At 43.0% G+C, this 19,756-nt stretch overlaps 1 protein-coding gene and 1 pseudogene across 1 annotated transcript in view; both read right to left on the bottom strand.

Moving 5' to 3' along the window:
- SFI1 (SFI1 centrin binding protein) overlaps positions 1 to 19,756 on the bottom strand; it is a 94,470-nt gene that overhangs the window by 51,575 nt on the left and 23,139 nt on the right. Inside the window, exons 3-7 of the mRNA XM_066370433.1 lie at positions 17,427 to 17,591; positions 16,121 to 16,192; positions 9,846 to 9,956; positions 8,221 to 8,315; positions 4,628 to 4,745 (exon numbers count right to left, since the gene is read on the bottom strand). Of these exons, the coding sequence (XP_066226530.1) occupies positions 4,628 to 4,745; positions 8,221 to 8,315; positions 9,846 to 9,956; positions 16,121 to 16,192; positions 17,427 to 17,591 (561 nt within the window). The remainder of the gene's footprint in view (positions 1 to 4,627; positions 4,746 to 8,220; positions 8,316 to 9,845; positions 9,957 to 16,120; positions 16,193 to 17,426; positions 17,592 to 19,756) is intronic.
- LOC136393970 (lysine--tRNA ligase-like) lies at positions 603 to 3,958 on the bottom strand (annotated as a pseudogene).

The raw sequence follows: 19,756 nt of genomic DNA on the forward strand, positions 1-19,756 counted from the left end.
AGTTGCTTTTCTGCTTATTTTCTAATTTGTTGTAGGAAAACAATCACGAGGATATGAGGGTTGACAATCTCTGCCTTACAGAAACACTCAATTTGTCTGGTCGCTCTAACCCACCAAAATCTCCTCCTCCTACCTTAGGCCACGCTAGCTGCACCACTCACTTCAAAATCCCAAGCTATCTTGCATTATCTTTTTAAGCATTTAGGGAATTATAAGTTCCCTGAATGCAGCCCCAGCACCCAACAGTTTACCAAAAATATTTTCTTAAGCCTTCAATAAATACACATTGAGTAAATAAAAATATATAAAACTATCCCCAATAGTCTCTAGTAGAATTGCATACTTATTAAGAATTTTAAAATATTTTCTGAATAAATTTTATTACTCTTTTAAAGAGATAAATGGTTTATTCGGTAACAAGGAGTAAAAGAGGAATTCCTAATTCCTTTCTCTCTCTGGTGACTGAACTGTGCTAGTCAAATGGAGAGCAACATACAAGAATTCCCGTGCAGTCCTTGATCTTTGCAGAAGTGCAAAGATACGTGAGTTACATGACTTGCAATTATTATTTTACAGACAGAAGGGCCTGCTGTTGGGCTCTACAGTTTATCAGCAGTTGCTACATTTTCCTCCTTGTCTTAAAGTTTCATGGCAGGAAACAGAAGTACTTCCTTGATGTTACTGGAGTCCGTGAGAAACACCGTGACTTGGTCGATGCCCATGCCCCGGCCAGCTATGGGGGGCAACCCGCATTCCAGAGCAGTGCATAAATTTTAGTCTATGAACGTGGGCTCATCGTCACCAGCAGCCTTGGCCTTGGCCTGTTTTTTTAAAAGCTGCCGCTGCTTCACAGGGTCGTTCAGCTTGGTGTAGGCATTGCATATTTCCTTCTTTGTGACAAAAAGCTCAAAGTGTTCAGACAGAGCCTCTTTAGAACAGTGCCATGTTGCCAAAAGTTTCATTATCTGTGGATGATCACAGATGAATTAGGATTGATGAAGGTCACTTCCAGGAACTCCCCAACAAGCTTTTCAAGGAGCCTGGCTGTGGTCCATGAAGGCGGGCATTCAACAGCTTTTTCACACAGATACCATCGAGAATTCTGCGAGTTTCTTTCATTTCTAAGAGGTTCGTTTCTGGCAGCTTCACCCCGAGGGCTTTCTCAAACTCTCCTACCATACTGATTTTCTAGAAGAGTAGGGTTAAATTTTCTCCTAGGGTTGGCTTTCTGGGCCATCTGGACAGTAGGTGACCATGTAACCACCCGTAATGTGCTTTACCATCCCTGAAATCACCTTCTCTGTAATTCTATGAGATCGTGATAGTCTGCCTAAGCCATGTAGAACTCACAGATGGTGAACTCAGGATTGTGAGTCAAATAATTCCTTCATCCAGAACTGCTGTCCAACTTCATAAAGCCAGTCAATGTCACCAAACACCAGCATCTGATGGTTGAGTTCTGGAGCAATTTTCACATACAAATTGATGTCCAGCTCATTGTGGCAGGTAATAAAAGGCCTGGCCACAGCTCCCCTAGGATAATGTTCACCATGGATGTTTCAATCTCTTGGAAACTCAACTCATCCAAGAGACTTCTTATATATGTGATATAATCTTAGAGCGAATGATAAATTTCTGTCTTACAAAGTCATTCAGGATTAAGTCCAAGTATCTCTGATATCATGTTTCCTTGTCTTTGAGGCCAAAGTGAAGAAGATGAGGTAACATATGCAGGCAGGGCAGTGTGATCTCACAAGGAATGATGTTCAGCTCACCCTTCTTGGTTTTCCCAGGATTCCCCTGAATTACAATTATGTCTCCCCAACGTGGTCTGTTATTGATATAAGTAAATTCTTCTTCTGATTTATAATTCCTGGAATTGGCCATGACTTGCAACGTGACTCCCTCTCCATAAAGGTCAGAGATGAGCTTTCCCCTAGAAGCTCTTGTGGTATGGATCCTACCTGCCACTCTTAAGGTGATGTCACTCAGGGGGTCCCCAGGCTGTGGGTGACTGTACTCTTGGATGAAGTGAGTGAGCGAGACCTCTACATGGAAGGGAAGTGGCGTATGATCTTCCCCACTGACCTTTACTTGGTGGACTGGTTGGCTGCAGATCTTGTAGCCCTGGCTTGGGTCCAGGCTTTCCTCCTCAGCAGCCACATCACTGTCGGTGCTGTGGGTGGTGGCAGCAGCACTGGCAGGGCGTAGTGGTTTCTCACTGAGCTCCTTCTCTTTGCCTCCTTCTCCACTACTTCCCTCTCAGCTGTCAGGCATCTCTTCAGCTCGTTTTTGCCTTAGTTTCAGCTTACTGCCATCCACATTCACCTAAGGACTCCACACCATAGCCATCTCTCCAGAAGCCCAAACTGAAAGGGCGCTGAATACATTTTAAATAAATTCTTTATGTCCACTGATGTTCTGAATACTATGCTAAATACTTACAGATATTATCTTACTTATTTCCTGTGACAACCTTGAAAAATACTTAATGGTATGCCCATTTCACAGATGAAAAAAAGTGAGACTTAGAGAGATGAAATGACCCAATAACACAGGTTGGAACAAGGGATTTGAACCAACTCAGTCTAGCTGCGAAGCCTGTGGTCTTATCTATATTATATACAGAGCTGGGCTCTTTTTTTAATTTTTTTTAATTTTATTTATTCATTTTTAGAGAGGAGAGAGAGACAGAGAGGGAGAGGAGAGAGAGACAAAGAGAGAGAAGGAGGGAGGAGCTGGAAGCATCAACTCCCATATGTGCCTTGACCAGGCAAGCCCAGGGTTTTGAACCAGCGACCTCAGCATTTCCAGGTCAAGGCTTTATCCACTGCGCCACCACAGGTCAGGCCCAGAGCTGGGCTCTTTTAGGCAGGAACTAAGTTTTGTTTTGTTTTTTTAATTTTTATTTTATTTATTCATTTTAAAGAGAGAGAGAGGGAGAGAGAGAGACAGAGAGAGAGAGAGACGGGGGGAGGAGCTGGAAGCATCAACTCCCATATGTGCCTTGACCAGGCAAGCCCAGGGTTCCGAACCAGCGACCTCAGCATTTCCAGGTCAAGGCTTTATCCACTGCGCCACCACAGGTCAGGCAGGAACTAAGTTTTTAATATGAACTAAGTTTTCATTCAGAACACCAGACGACCGCTAGAAACAATGTACAGTGGAATCAGTCCCTTCATAAAGCAGCTCGTCATTATACACATCTGGCTTCATTTCCTTCCAGTGTGTGGACAATGCTGATGAGATGCAGTTAGGAGCATGGGCTCTGGCATCAGAAAAATATATAGGTGAGCCCTAGCTTTGACAATTACAACTTATATGACCTTGGGCAAGTTACTCAACCTTTCTAAAACTTTCTATCTCTCTCTTTTTTAAAATTTTATTTATTGATTTTTATTATTATTATTATTATTTTTTTTGTATTTTTCCGAAGTTGGAAACGGGGAGGCAGTCAGACAGACTCCCACATACGCCCAACCGGGATCCACCTGGCACGCCCACCAGGGGGCGATGCTCTGCCCATCTTGGGGCGTCTCTCTGCCGCAACCAGAGCCATTCTAGCGCCTGAGGCAGAGGCCACAGAGCCATCCCCAGCGCCCGGGCAAACTTTGCTCCAATGGAGCCTTGGCTGCGAGAGGGGAAGAGAGAGACAGAGAGGAAGGAGAGGGGGAGGGGTGGAGAAGCAGATGGGCGCTTCTCCTGTGTGCCCTAGCTAGAAATCGAACCCGGGACTCCTGCCCGCCAGGCCGACGCTCTACCACTGAGCCAACCAGCCAGAGCCTATTTATTGATTTTTAGAGAGAGGAAGGAAGAGAGAGAGACAAAAACACCGATCTGTTCCTGTATGTGCCCTGAATGGAGATCAAATTCACAACTTTTGTGTATCAGAATGGAACTCCAACCGAACCACCCACCCAAGGCTGTATCTCTTAATCTGTACAATAAGAATACTCATTTTTGCCCTGGCCGGTTAGCTCAGTGGCAGAGTGTCAGCCTGGTGTGCGGGAGTCCCGGGTTCGATTCCCGGCCAGGGCACACAGGAGAAGCACCCATCTGCTTCTCCACCCCTCCCCCTCTCCTTTCTCTTTGTCTCTCTCTTCCCCTCCCGCAGCCAAGGCTCCATTGGAGCAATGTTGGCCCAGGCGCTGAGGATGGCTCTGTGGCCTCTGCCTCAGGCGCTAGAATGGCTCTGATTGCAGCAGAGCAACACCCCAGATGGGCAGAGCATCGCCCCCTGGTGGGTATGCTGGGTGGATCCCGATCAGGCGCATGCGGGAGTCTGTCTGACTGCCTCCCCATTTCCAACATCAGAAAAATACAAAAAAAAAAGAATACTCATTTTTACAGTTTATGGTGAAAATTAAATGAGACACTTTATATTTAAAAAACTGATATACACATATACTCAAACAGTGTTTAGAACACAGTTGAGTAAATTTGTGTTAGCTATGATTACGTAAAAGCCTGATCTTACAGTTGAACAAGTTGTCAATAAATATTTATTAGGTACCAGTTATGTTCAAAACTGTCTTGAGGTGGGTTTTTATGCTGCTTACCAGCAACATAAACCAAGGCTGAGATAAAATGATAGTTGCTAAACTGTAGGGCATCTGAGTGCACTCACCACAAAATACTCCGCCGCCTAAACTCCAGGGCGGTGGTCTGCATCTCAAGTTTGGTCCTTCGGAAAACCACATAGATCAACCAGGACTTCCAGGCCTCTCGCATCTTTTGCTTTGCATCTAGAAGCACCAAAGAGATGGATCAGTCTGGGTTATGACAAAAACTCATGGGCTCTCTGTACTGACACGGGTCACAAAAATTAGAGGATATTTCCAAATGTATTTGAAGCTATAAAATATCCCCTAGTTTTTGTGAGCAGTATTATCCCTTCTTTGACTTTCTAAATTCTTCCAGCCTTCAAGTGCCCCCTAATGGAAAAGTTGTGAAGCTCTACAAAATGAATACAGATGCAAGTGCATGTGAAGAATGGTTATATAAATGATAATATTTACAAAACATTTTAAGTTTTAAAAATGTTTATTTATTTTAGGGGGGGTGGAGGGGAGGTCGAGGTAGGGATAGAGAGACAGGAACGTCAATCTGTTCCTGTGTGTGCCCTGACAAGGGAGCAAACTGGCAACCTTTGTGCTTCGGGATAATGCTCTAATCAACCGAGCTATCTGGCCAGGGACATTTACAAAACATTTAAAGGAAAATCAATATGCTGCACTATTCAGAAATCCTTTATTTTTTAGAGATTTATTATGCAACATTTACAGATGAAGTGATGTGAATAACACAGGAAGCAGAGAACAGAGACTGATGTGAGTTGATAATTGTTGAAGCTGGGTGGTTATCTGTATATGGAGGTTCATTATTCCATCTTTCAATTTTGTAGAGATTTAAAATTTTTCATAATATGAAGTTTAAAGAATAAAAAACTGTCATAAAGTTTGTTGTCTGAAACAATAATTGTGGCCCTGGCCGGTTGGCTTAATGGTAGAGCGTCAGCCTGGCTTGTAGCTGTCCCAGGTTTGATTCCTGGTCAGGGCACACAGGAGAAGGGACCATCTACTTCTTCCCCCTCCTATCTCTCTCTCCCCCACTCCTGCAGCCATGGCTTGAATGATTTGAGCAAAGTTGGCCCCGGGTACTGAGGATGGTTCCATGACCTTGCCTTAGGCACTAAAATAGCTTGGCTGCCAAGCAACAGAGCAGTGGCCCAGATGGGCAGAGCATCGCCTGACAGGGGGCTTGCTGGGTGGATCCCAGTTGAGGTACCTGTGTAAGTCTGTTTCTGCCTCCTCTCCTCTCACTTGAAAGAAAGGAAAGTAAGGGGGAAAAGATTGTAAAGTAGCATAAGAAAGACAAAAGATAAGGATACTATCTATATCTATTTGGGAAATAGAATGAAAAAGACCAGTAATAATCCTAGAGGAAAGAGAATCTACTTGATATGAAGGTGCAAAGGTCAACAGGTTTCCCTCTGTGGTAAACTCCATTTTCATTATGAAAGTCATCATTAATAAAGTAAATTTCTCCGAACCAAGTACTAACCAGGCCCGACCCTGCTTAGCCTCTGAGATCAGATGAGATCGGGCGTGTTCAGGGTGGTATAGCCGTAGACGCTTATTAAAGTAAAGTAAATTTCTTTTCTTTTTAACATACAAAGGAGAAAACAGAATTAAATAAACCATTTTCAGAACATTTTCCAACTTGTGGTCAGTAGGACTGAAGCTATACTTTGTATTTTTATAGTTGTTGACAAGTCAACTCAAAATATGAAGAAAGACCCTGTCCAGTTGGCTCAGCAGACAAAGCATCAGCCTGGCATACAGATGTCCTGATTTCAATTCCCAGTTAAGCACATAAGAGAAGCAACCATCTGCTTGTGTCCTACCCTCCCCCTATTCTCCCTCTGCCTCTCCCACTGCCAGTGGCTGCATTGGTTTGAACATCAGCCAGGGTGCTGAGAAGAGCTCAGTGGGTCTTAGCACATCAGCCTCAGGCACTAAAAATAGCTCGGTTGATTTGAACATCGGCCCCAGACGAGGGCTGCAAGGTGGATCCTGGTCAGGACACATGCGGGAGTCTGTCTCACTATGTCCCCTCCGCTCACTTAAAAAAATATAAAGAAAAACTTAACAGCCTGACCAGGCGGTGGTGCAGTGGATCGAGTGTCACACTGGGATGCAAAGGACCCAGGTTCGAAATCCTGTGGTCACCAGCTTGAGCACAGGCTCATTAGGCTTGAGCATGAGATAATAGACATGAACCCATGGTCACTGGCTCGAACCCAAAGGTTACTGGCTTGAAACCCAAAGTCACTAGCTTGAGCAAGGGGTCCCTCACTCTGCTGTAGACCCCTGGACAAAGCATGTATGAGAAAGCAATCAATAAACAACTAAGGGGACACAACGAAGAATTGATGCTTCTCATCTCTCTCCCTTCCTGTCCGTCTGTCCCTATCTGTCCCCCCCTCTCTCTGTCTCTATCACCAAAAAAAGAAGAAAAATGTGACATGTAGCTTCCTTGAGCCCATCCTGACCTCAAGAATCAATACATCCCAGGCAGCAATGACTAGTATGGTGCTATGATTTAGTTTGAGCTCCCAAATAAGACAAGCCAGGTTTGAATACTGATCTCGTCATTAGCTAAGTAACCTTGTACAAGTTCCTTATCTGTAAAATGGTGCTTCCTTTAAAGGTATGTTTCCAAAGAGTAAATAAGATTATCTATGCTTGAGGTAGTTGCAGACTTTTTATTTAACAGTGCGAAAGTGAATGGGTGGGCCCTGGCCAGTTGGCTGGGTGGTAGAGCATCGGCCTGGTGTGCGGAAGTCCTGGGTTCGATTCCCAGCCAGGGCACACAGGAGAGGCGCCCATCTGCTTCTCCACCTCTCCCCCCTCCTTCCTCTCTGTCTCTCTCTTCCCCTCCCGCAGCCGAGGCTCCACTGGAGCAAAGGATGGCCCGGGCACTGGGGATGGCTCCTTGGCCTCTGCCCCAGCCACTAGAGTGGCTCTGGTCGCGACAGAGCGACGCCCCAGAGGGGCAGAACATCGCCCCCTGGTGGGCGTGCCGGGTGGATCCCGGTCGGGCACATGCGGGAGTTAGTCTGACTGCCTCCCCGTTTCCAGCTTCAGGGAAAAAAAAAAAAAAAAGTGAATGGGTGTTCCTTGGAGTCTGTGGACACAGCCTGAAATAATGTCAGACGTCAGAAACCACTCTTTATCTTAAAAATCCGAGCAACTTTTCCTTATATTCTGTAACATAACTGTATTTATTATAACTAAATAACAGTGGAAGACAGCAGAACACACATTCCTCAAGAGAGTCTTATCTGGCCCATAAAACAAACCTTAACAAATCTAAAGATCTGAAATCATACTAAGTCTTGTTCTCTGATCAAAATGAAATAAACTAGAAAATCAACACTAGAAAGATACTGGAAAATCCAAAATATTAGGACTAAACACACTTTTAAGAAATCTTTAGGTCAAAAAGGAAATCTAAAGGTAAATTAGAAAACATTTTCTTACTGAATGAGATCAGAATCACAAAATATTAAAATTTGTGAAATGCAGTTAAATCAGTGCTTATAGAAAACTTTATAGCAGTAACTACTTATCTTAGAAAAAAGGGAAGGTCTTGATTAATAAGAAAAAGAAAAGTCAATCTGGGCATTTTCTTTAAACATGCATGTACGTTCCTTACCATGATCGTTGGCTCTTACATACTTGTTCCTCAAGTCCTGCTGCTGATGTACATAGGTCATCCAGGTCTGGAACGTCAGGTTGTACAAATAGTATCTGAGGAGCCAAAATAGCAAATGGCATTTCTTTAAAACAAAACAATTCTTAATCTGAGGTACCTGGTCTGTACTCAGGAGAAATTTCCATGGACATTTCTGATATTTAAAAAAGCCTTATCTACATGCTAAGCTAAAATTTCATTTCCTACAATCACAGTAAAACCTACTGTTGTTGATGGAGTGTTGTTCTCCACACCTTCTAGTGTCACTGAAGAAAGGCAGGCTTGAGTTTCCCGAGAATAAGTTCATCTTCAGCATCCACAAAGCCATGTTTGGAATGACAGTCATATCTTAATCATCTTAATAACCATAGTATATAAAACATTACTTCTCCTTTGCACTAAAACATAGTCAATGACATTTTTCTTTCTTTTTTCCTCTCAATACATACACTAGACACATTCAGACCATCGGTCCCTCCATATTTTCACTACTCCATTTCCTAAGATTTGATTTCATACTCTACCAGCTTATCAGAACTATTCAACATATCTATTTTATCTGAAATATATAAATCAGAACCCCTACCCCAAAGAACCTAAATAAAGAAGTGATTATAGCCCTCCCTGGGTAGCTTAGTTGGTTAGAGCATTGCCCCGATATGCCAAGGTTGTAGGTTTGATACCCAGTCAGGGCACATACAAGAACCAACCAATGAATGCATAATTAAGTGGAACAACAAATCAGTGTTTCTCTTTCGCCCATTCTCTCCCTACTTCTCTCTCCCTCCCTTACTCTTTATCTCAAAAAAAAAAAAAATCAATAAAAAAAGTGATTATAATGAGAGTGAACACCATTTTAAACAAACAATGTGTTAGATTTACTGGGCATATGCTTTCCCATATAATCAATATAAATTAAAACAACATGTTAAAAAACAGAATAGTCTCAGAATTATAAATTATATAGTAGTGAAAATCAAGGAGCCCTGACCAGGTGGTGGCGCAGTGGATAGAGCGTCGAACTGGGAGTGGAAGACCCAGGTTCGAGACCTCGCGGTGGCTCACTTGAGCACGGGATCATCTGGTTTGAGCAAAGCTCACCAGCTTGAACCCAAGGTCACTGGCTTGAGCAAGGGGTTACTCGGTCTGCTGAAGGCCTGCGGTCAAGGCACATATGTGAAAGCAATCAATGAACAACTAAAGTGCCACAATGAAAAACTGATGATTGATGCTTCTCATCTCTCTCCATTCCTGTCTGTCCCTATCTATCCCTCTCTCTGTCTCTGTAAAAATAAAAAAAATAAAAAATAAAAAATGAAAGAAAATCAAGGAGAAAAACCTATACTAATCACTAGCATAACCAACACATATGGTGACTGGAATTAGAGGAATGTCTCCATGTGTGTGCTTGCTCACGTGCACATGTGCTTGGGTTTAATTTAGGGTTTTGATCTTGCTTCTTCTAAAAGAATTTGAAGAAAAACAGAGAATGATTCATTACTTTTCTCTCCTTGACCATAAACATGCCAAGTAATTATTTGATAATGTGTTTTGGTAAACTAGAAGTACCATAAATGAAATCTGACCTGTAGTGGCAGTCGGCTCGAATACAGAGTTTCCATTCCCGATGGAAAACCCACCACTTTTCTTTCCATTCCTCAAAGACCTTCCGCAGTATTCTTTGCTTATAGTAAAACCTAGGACAAGGAAACAAATTAGAGATACATGGTGATACTGGAGCTGATATCTATTCCCAAATCAGTTTCATACTGCGATAGCTTCCTCATAGTCAAGTGTGGCTTGTTATTTAATAACGCCAAAATAGATGAAAAATAGACATATTTAAATTTTTCAGATAAAAACCACAGAGCTACTTAAACTAGATATGAGGCTTACATTTTTATACTATAGCTCTTACTAACTAAAGATGTTAATGGAAAAATCTGACTTTTCAAATACCGTGAGTTGAGAATTATTCTCAATTTTTCATTCACCAGACTAAAAAATATTTTTGATTAGTAAAAAGTAGTAGTTCACTTCTCATTTACATACACAAGTGAGTGAAAGTTACAAAATAACTCAACATCTAATGGTATTTCTAGTACTTAACAGCATCTGGCCAGGGGAGTTACAACAACAAAGCTAAGTAAGATAAAATAAAAAGGGGAAAATTGTAATAACACAGAAAACAGAAGAGCAGCGACATTGTGTTGCAGCTAACAAGACCCTGTCAAAGTGATTCAGAGCTCAGGAACTCTGGTCCTATCAATCACTTTAAATTTCTTTTCATGGTTCTACAGGTTACTAACATGTACCTCTTCATCACCCACTCACAGTGTCAAAAAACTGGCCCACAAAGATCTACATAGGGAAATTCACCCTACTATTAGTCACCATCATAAATAAAAAGAAATACTTCAAATATCCATTAAAAGAAGGCAGGTAAAATTAATCAATGCCATGTAGTCATATTTTTTTAATTTTACTTTATTAAATTATTTACAAAAACAAAAATGCCACTGTTGTATAAAGATAAAAATGTATCAATGCCTGACCTGTGGTGGCGCAGTGGATAAAGCGTCGACCTGGAAATGCTGAGGTCGCCGGTTCGAAACCCTGGGCTTGCCTGGTCAAAGCACATATGGGAGTTGATGCTTCCAGCTCCTCCCCCCTTCTCTCTCTCTGTCTCCTCTCTCTCTCTCTCTCTCTCTCTCTGTCTCTCCCTCTCCTCTCTAAAATGAATAAATAAAAAATAAAATAAATTGTCTTAAAAAAAAATGTATCAAGCCCTGGCCGGTTGGCTCAGTGGTAGAGCGACGGCCTGGCGTGCAGAAGTCCTGGGTTCGATTCCCGGCCAGGGCACACAGGAAAGGTGCCCCTCTGCCTCTCCACCCCTCCCCCTCTCCTTCCTCTCTGTCTCTCTCTTCCCCTCCCACAGCGAGGCTCCATTGGAGCGAAGATGGCCCTGGCGCTGGGGATGGCTCCTTGGCCTCTGCCCCAGGCGCTAGAGTGGCTCTGGTCGCAACAGAGCGACGCCCCGGAGGGACAGAGCGTCCCCCCCTGGTGGGCGTGCCAGGTGGATCCCGGTCAGGCGCATGCGGGAGTCTGTCTGACTGTCTCTCCCCGTTTCCAGCTTCAGAAAAATACAAAAGAAAAAAAAAATGTATCAAATATTTTATTCTACTTATTAATTAATGAGAGAACCAGTAAGGTGGTAGGTCTGGTCCAAAGAGCATTTGAGGAACTAAGTATTTATAGGCAATTTAATAAAGGAATATTAGAAAAAACTTGGTAGTATTGTTTGGTTAATGTCATATAGGACAATATACCACAACAATATGCCATTATACCATTTGAATTTATCTTTCTTTTTTAGATTTATTCATTTTTTAGAGAGAGGAAACAGAGAGAGAGAAGGGGGGAGGAGCAGAAAGCATCAACTCCCATATATGCCTTGACCAGGCAAGCCCAGGGTTTCGAACTGGCGACCTCAGCGTTCCAGGTTGACACTTTTACCCACTGCGCCACCAAAGATCAGGCCCTGAACTTATCTTTTTTATTAGGCAGAAATTACTTGCATCTATACTGGACAAAAACCTGTAAGTTAACATGTAATTTACAAAATCTGGGACTTGAAGTAGTAAAAAGATGCTGGCAGTGGAGGGAGCTTGTAAAGGTCTGTTTTGCTGCTTCTAAAACAGGAAATATGGTCATTTGCTAAGAATGAGGAAGAAATATTGACGAATTAATAATAAACAGACAACACTGCTTTATCTATTTCCCAAATTAGTCCAAAAATTTTTGTTCAGATCTTCTCTTCAGAAAAAATAGGTGACTACCTCACCTTGTACATGGACATACACTGTATTATTTTTGCCCTACTAACTTAGTGGCCACTTTGGTTTAGTTTATTAATGATAAAACAATTCCAATTTATAAAAGTTAAAACATTCTCCAAACACATAAAGACAATATTCTACAGTTTCTGATGTTATTTCCTATAATAATCCTAAAAGTAAAAGATAAGTAATTTAAAAAGTAAAATCAGTATGTCCAACTTTCCTGAAAAGTAACAAACAACCCTTTTAATTAAAAAAAAAAAAAAAAGAAAGAAATCAAGTTGAGAACCACTATCCCATCACAAATTTCTATCAATGGAAACACAGTATCAGAACTCTCTAATTCTGGTAAATGGTTAAAGAACAAATATGCTCACTCTCACATTTCATTTTTATTTTTTTGTGTGTGCTGTGACAGAGTCAGAAAGAGAGATAGAGAGAGGGACACATAGGGACAGACAGCAGACAGGAAGGAAGAGAGATGAGAAGCATCAATTCTTTACTGCAGCACCTTAGTTGTTTATTGATTGCTTTCTCATATGTGCCTTGACCGGGGGGCTGCAGCAGAGCAAGTGACCCCCTGCTCAAGCCAGCAACCTTGTGCTCATGCCAGTGACCTTGTGCTTCAAGCCAATGACTTTTGGGGGGGGCTCAAGCCAGCGATCATGGGGTCATGTCTATGATCCCACGTTCAAGCCAGTGACTCCACACTCAAGCTGGTGAACTCATGCTCAAGCTGGATGAACCTGCGCTCAAGCTGGTGACCTTGAGGTTTTGAACCTGGGTCCTCCACATCCCAGTCCGATGCTCTATCCACTGTGCCACTGCCTAGTCAGTGCTCACTCTCACATTTTATAATTTGAGAAACTGAGGCCCAGAGTCACAAATTATCCCCAAATCAAAGAATTAGCTTTTTGGGTTAGAACCAAAACTCAGGTCTCCTAAACCCTAGTCCAGTATTCTTTCTCCTATACCTGGCCACCACTGAAGAACAAAAAAAGTAAAAAGAGAAAGTAAAGCAGTGTGGCAAACATCAGTCAATGGCTAACCCAACACCCACTGCCAAGACTCTGCTTCCTCATGGGCATCCAATACAGAGGTTGGAAAGGTTTTTCCCAGCCTCCTCTGCATCAAAAGGTGGCCAGTGACGTAGCTCTGGCCAATGAGGCAGAGGCAGAAGCAGAATGCAGCTGGCGGTTTCTAGGAATGTTCCGCTTTCCCGATAAAGAGACAGATGGGACTGATATCCTCTTCCCCCTCCTTTCCATGTAAAGCTAGAACAGTCATCTTGCAATTATGCAGCATCATCTCTGAGCACAAAGACTAATATGCTAAGGATGGTGAACTAGAAAGGTACTAGAAGCCTGTCTTTGATGGCATCACTAAACTGCTGAACCAACACCAACCTCCACACCGCTTCTGAAAAAAAGCAAATCCCAATTTGTTTAAACCACTGCCAGACTTTCTTAAGAGTCAAATGCATTCCCAACTGATAAAATCTGCATTTCCCAAACACTTGGAATATAAATAACTATTATTCTAAAAGAGATTTTCAGTTAAATATGGGTCAAGTGAAATAAAATTGAGTAGGAAAAAGACTTGAAGATGGTGGAGGCGGCAATGTTTTTCAATATCCGAATCCCCACGAAACACACAGAGAGCAGCCGTGTAGCAAAACCAAAAACTAGTATCAATTATAACAAAACTAGGTGACAGGATATCCCCATGAATCCAGAATGCAAGCAGCTGTGGACAAACCACTCACGGCCAAAAGACCTGCACAGGATTAACATTTGTACAGAAAAAAAGGAGCAATGAAGGCGGCATGTAAGGAATGTCACAAAAGTTATGGGAATGTGGTCTCTAACTCTCAGTAAACCAGTGCAAATTTCTTCTTCTTCACAAGTTCATGGTTAGAAGATTCATTCTTACTGTACATCTCAGCAACCTCAGCATACTTTTTTTCCCTTTAAGTCAAGATAATTCACCTTTTCACTTAAAGGAAGCACTTTATGGCTTCTGTTTGTCTTATCCAAATTGCCAGCATCACTACCCTTACACTTTGAGGCCATTATTTAAGTAAAATAAGGGTTACCTGAACACTAGCACTGTGATACCACAACAGTTGATCTGATCATTGAGATGGTCACTGAGTGACTGACAACGTATATCACATGGATACTCTAGGCAAAGGGATGATTCACTTTCTGGGGGGACAGGGTGGGAAAGTGAGAGGTTTCATCACGCTACTTAGAATGGAGTGCAAATTAAAATTTATAAATTATGTATCTCTGGAATTTTCCATTTAATATTTTTGGATTGAGGTTGACTACAGGTAACTGAAACTGCAGAAAGTGAAACCACAGATTACGGGGGCTACTATATATATATTTTTTAATTTTTTATTTATTTATTCATTTTAGAAAGGAGAGAGAGGGAGAGAGAGAGAGAAGAGAGAGAGAGACAGAGAGAGAGAAGGGGGGAGGAGCAGGAAGCATCAACTCCCATATGTGCCTTGACCAGGCAAGTCCAGGGTTTCGAACTGGCGACCTCAGCATTTCCAGGTCGACGCTTTATCCACTGTGCCACCACAGGTCAGGCTATATTATATTCTTTAGGGAGGTTCTTAAAAAAAAAGTGAAAGAGTCAGGCCTGTAGTAGCGCAGTGGATAGAGCACTGGCCTAGAACTCTGAGGTCACCATTTTGAAACCCTGGGCTTGCCCCATCAAGGTATGTGCAACAAGCAAGTAATGAACAACTAAAGTAAAGTAACTATGAGTAGATACTTTTTACTCCACCCCCTCTCCTCTCTCTGTAAAATCAATAAATAAACTCTTTTTTAAAGAAAATGAAAAAGGTCTGACCAGGTAGTGGCATAGTGGATACAGCGTCGACTGGGACATTAAGGACCCAGGTTCAAAACCCTGAGGTTACCAGCTTGAATGCAGGCTCACCAGCTTGAGCACAGGGTTAGCAGCTTGAGCGTAGGGTAGCCAGCTTGAGTGAGGGATCACAGACATGACAGCATGGTCACTGGCTTGAGCCCAAAGATCGCTGGCTTAAAGCCCAAGGTCGCTGGTTTGAACAAGGGGTCACTGGCTCAGCTACAGCCCCACGGTCAAGGGACATTTGAGAAGCAACCAATGAACAACTAAAAGTGCCGCAAGTACAAGTTGATGCTTCTCATCTCTCTCCCTTCCTGTCTTTGTCTCTGTCTGTCTGTCCCCCCCACCTCTCTCGCTAAAGAAAAAAAAAAGTATATAACTTCTAAGTTAACAGGAGAAAAAATAAACATAATAATACTCAACTGAATATAAAAATAACAAAAACAAGAGACTTCTATTAATAATAATGTCAAACTAGGTAATTCAAATCAATTCTCTGAAAAGTAGGACAAAAATAAATTATTTGAGGGTATTAAAGAGCTGCCAACACAGTGAAGGACAAGGACTAAGACTAGGTGCAGGATTAGAAGGGAAAGCACAGGTGAATTAAGTACACCTGCAACTGAGATGGGCTTCACTGGACACAAAGGCAATCAGAACAGGAAGGCCCTGCTCTGTGTCCAGGACCACTGTGGCTCCCCCTGGTGGTCCATTCTTGGCACTGCAGTTAACACTGCCTTAACGGAAACCCAAAGCAGTGAGTGGTAGCTTATATAGTGAAGCTATGGAAGAGGGACTTTCCCTCAATTAAAATTTCATTCCAATTGGTGTTAACTTTTCCCCTAGAGTCAATCTGTCCATCTTGCCAGTGCCCTTAAAGAGCATTAACTTCTGGACAAATACTTTTTTTTCCAGAAGCTATCAGCTCTCCTGGCTTACTTTATGATTCATTCATATACTCATTTGGTCAAATTAATATGTGTTAAATCATCATTTTATTACATGCCTTGTAAAGGCTGGAGGAGGGGCAGAGAAGGAACGTTACACATGCCATAACAACGGTTACATATGGGCTTTAATATAAGTAAAAACCCAAATGGACTCAGCAGAATTTTGGTGTTCTGAGCCAATACTACCTGGCTTTAGAGGGAAATACTCTTCCAAAAGTTTTTCGAATCCACAAATACAAGAACTTCCTGGCCACACATCTGAAAGAAGAAAAGAAAGAATATACACATTTTAAAACTCCATTTGCCTTATTTCACCACTTTTCTGGAAAGGAAAAGGAAACTTTAAGGTCTTGGGGGGAAGGGATGCTAGTATGAGTCAAAGGTAAATCATAGCTAACCTTGCATCAAACAGAGCATAGGATGGGGCATATTTATAAAGCTAAAATTAAACATTTTTTAAAAAATACTTTCCATATAAAGTATTTTGTCAATGAAGATTTCAGAGTTGAGAAAAAGGAAGTACAGGATAATGCTTTTTATTTGTATTATTCTTCCTGCCTTAAATGCCTAGCAAATGCCCATTTACCCATCAAGACTCATCTTGAAGGCTTGTTCCTATGCGAAGCCTTCCTGGACCTTCCTCAACCCAGACAGAGAGAACAGCTTTGTACTCTTGGCACTCTGTTCCAGTATGTAATATTATGACACCAAAATCACAGGGATTGGCTTGCAGGGTCCCCATTGTTCCCTCTGTGCTGTGAGCCCCTGAGAATAGAGACTGTGTCTTACAGTATAGTATCCCTAGTAACCAGCAAGGTCCTCAGACACACATCAAAAGTTTATGTGTCTTGGCCAGTCAATGCTCTTCTTCCTCCTGTCCTTTATGTGGTTTATTGTTACATCATCCTTCAGGACTTGGCTTAGACAGCAGGAAGTCACTGCTGGCTACACTGGCATGGTCACTTTTGCCACATGAACTTATGGCATCATATCCTTTCCTTTCATTTCACTGATCGCACTTGTTATGACTGTTTAAAAGTCTGTCAAGCATACCTGATTTTAAGCTTTCATGAGGTCAAGGACCAGAAATGTCTTATTCACCTTGTATGTTCAGCATCTAGCACAACACCTGGCCAAGTAGGCACCTGAAATATTTTACTGAATGCATAAATGAATACCTTTAATGGACCTAATTAAGAGAAACAGAAAATGATCATTTTTCTAAATCCATGTCTAGATTTCTTCGGGAAGAGTCTATAGCTTACACATTGTGGGGTACAACTAGAGAATGTGAATGAAAATGCTCAATTACAGACTTTAGGTCTGCAGAGTCCTAAGAATTTCCTTCTCTTCTGACCATTCTGCCATGCACAGCAGGTATCAACATGTCCAGCTAATTGAGAGAGGAGAATAAGAATCACCCCTTCATTTTAACCAAGAAGGGAGAATAATGGAAAAGTCACTGCAGGCAGGTGACCACTCACATGCTCACCTGATGCGCAATTCTTTTAACTGACCCCTTTGGGTCCGAGTGTGACAATGAACTGGACGAATGGAACGAGGTATCTCACTCCGGATCCCAGAGAAGGCAGAAGACTTCTTCTTGGACAGTATCTTTGGAGAATAAACTTTCTTAACTGCACCATCCTTAAAAGACCTTAAATTTGAGGAGTAACAGGGAAAGGACAGAATCAAATTATCTCTGTATGTGATGCAAATACTTTTTGTATTTTTCTGAAGCTGGAAACGGGGATAGACAGACAGACTCCCGCATGCGCCCGACAGAGATCCACCCGGCACGCCCACCAGGGGCGACGCTCTGCCCACCAGGGGGCAATGCTCTGCCCCTCTGGGGCGTCACTCTGTCGCGACCAGAGCCACTCTAGCGCCTGGGGCAGAGGCCAAGGAGCCATCCCCAGCGCCCGGGCCATCTTTGCTCCAATGGAGCCTTGCTGCTAGAGGGGAAGAGAGAGACAGAGAGGAAGGAGAGGGGGAGGGGTGCAGAAGCAGATGGGCGCTTCTCCTGTGTGCCCTGGCTGGGAATCGAACCTGGGACTTCTGCACGCCAGGCCGAAGCTCTACCACTGAGCCAACCGGCCAGGGCATGCAAATACTTTTTAACATAGAAGTGAAATTAAATAAATCCATTGAGACAGATGATAATAACTATGCTTCAAGGAAAATAAGCAGCCCAGTCTCTGACAGAAATACCTGCCAGCCATAGGAGGTGGGTACTGCTGAGCCAGTTCCAGGCAGAAACTACAGAGGTAGAGGGTACATTGGAGTCATTAGTCCTAACATTTTAATGTGTCATTTTAAAGGTATTAATTTACAAATCAGAAACACTTTTATATACAAAACAATTAGAAATAACTTTCAGCCTGACCAGGCGGTGGTGCAGTGAATAGAGCTCGGACTGGGATGTGGAAGACCCAGGTTCGAGACCCTGAGGTCTCCAACTTGAGCACAGGCTCATCTGGTTGGAGCAAAAAGCTCACTGGCTTGAGCCCAAGGTCGCTGGCTTGAGCAAGGGGTTACTCGGTCTGCTGAAGGCCTGCGGTCAAGGCATATATGAGAAAGCAATCAATGAACAGCTAAGGTGTTGCAACACGCAATGAAAAACTAATGACTGATGCTTCTCATCTCTCCGTTCCTGTCTGTCCCTGTCTATCCCTCTCTCTGACTCTGTCTCTGTAAAAAAAAAAAAAAAAAAAAAAAAAAAAAGAACGAAATAACTTTCAGATAATGTGACTTTTATATCCATATCAAAACACATACTTTTGGCCCTGGCCGGTTGGCTCAGCGGTAGAGCGTAGGCTTGGCGTGCGGGGGACCCGGGTTCAGTTCCCGGCCAGGGCACATAGGAGAAGCGCCCATTTGCTTCTCCATCCCCCTCCCTCCTTCCTCTCTGTCTCTCTCTTTCCCTCCCACAGCCAAGGCTCCATTGGAGCAAAGATGGCCCGGGCGCTGGGGATGGCTCCTTGGCCTCTGCCCCAGGTGCTAGAGTGGCTCTGGTCGTGGCAGAGCGACGCCCTGGAGGGGCAGAGCATTGCCCCCTGGTGGGCAGAGCATCGCCCCTGGTGGGCGTGCCGGATGGATCCCGGTCGGGCGCATGCAGGAGTCTGTCTGACTGTCTCTCCCCGTTTCCAGCTTCAGAAAAATACAAAAAAACAAAACAAAAAAAAAACCCCACATACTTTTTTTTCTAATTAAGTGAGAGGCAGGTGGGTTGAGAGACAGCCTCCTGCATGTACCCCGACCAGGATCCGCTTGGCAAGCCCCCTACAGGGTTTATGCTCTGCATTTCTGGGGCTGCTGCTCTGTTGCTTGTCAACAGAGTTGTTTTAGTGCCTGAGGAGAGGCCATGGAGCCATCCTCAGCACCTGGGGCCAACTTGCTCAAACCATTCAATCCATGGCTGTGGGAGGAGAAGAAAGAGAGAGAGAGAGAGGAGGAGGAGGAAAGGGCGAGGTGGAGAAGCAGATGGTTGCTTTTTCTGTGTGCCCTGACCTGGAATCGAACCCAGGACTTCAACATAGCGAGCAGACGCTCTACCACTGAGCAAACCAGCCAAGACCTCACATAATTTTACTAAACACTAAATTTCTGACCTTCAATCCCATTTTTAAAAGATTAAGTATTGGGATGAACTCATGATTTTTAAGAAATGTAAGGCAGAGCTCTGCCTGCAGAAAATACCTAGAAGCAATGACATTTCATTCGCAATGAGCATACCTAGAGCTTGCATATTGTTTATAAAGTACCACCCCTTCTAAAAGGAGTCAGGGCTCCTTCAAGATACAATTTTTCAGGTCTGGGACA

Source organism: Saccopteryx leptura, chromosome 2, assembly GCF_036850995.1.
Source record: "Saccopteryx leptura isolate mSacLep1 chromosome 2, mSacLep1_pri_phased_curated, whole genome shotgun sequence".
Taxonomy (NCBI): Eukaryota; Metazoa; Chordata; class Mammalia; order Chiroptera; family Emballonuridae; genus Saccopteryx; species Saccopteryx leptura.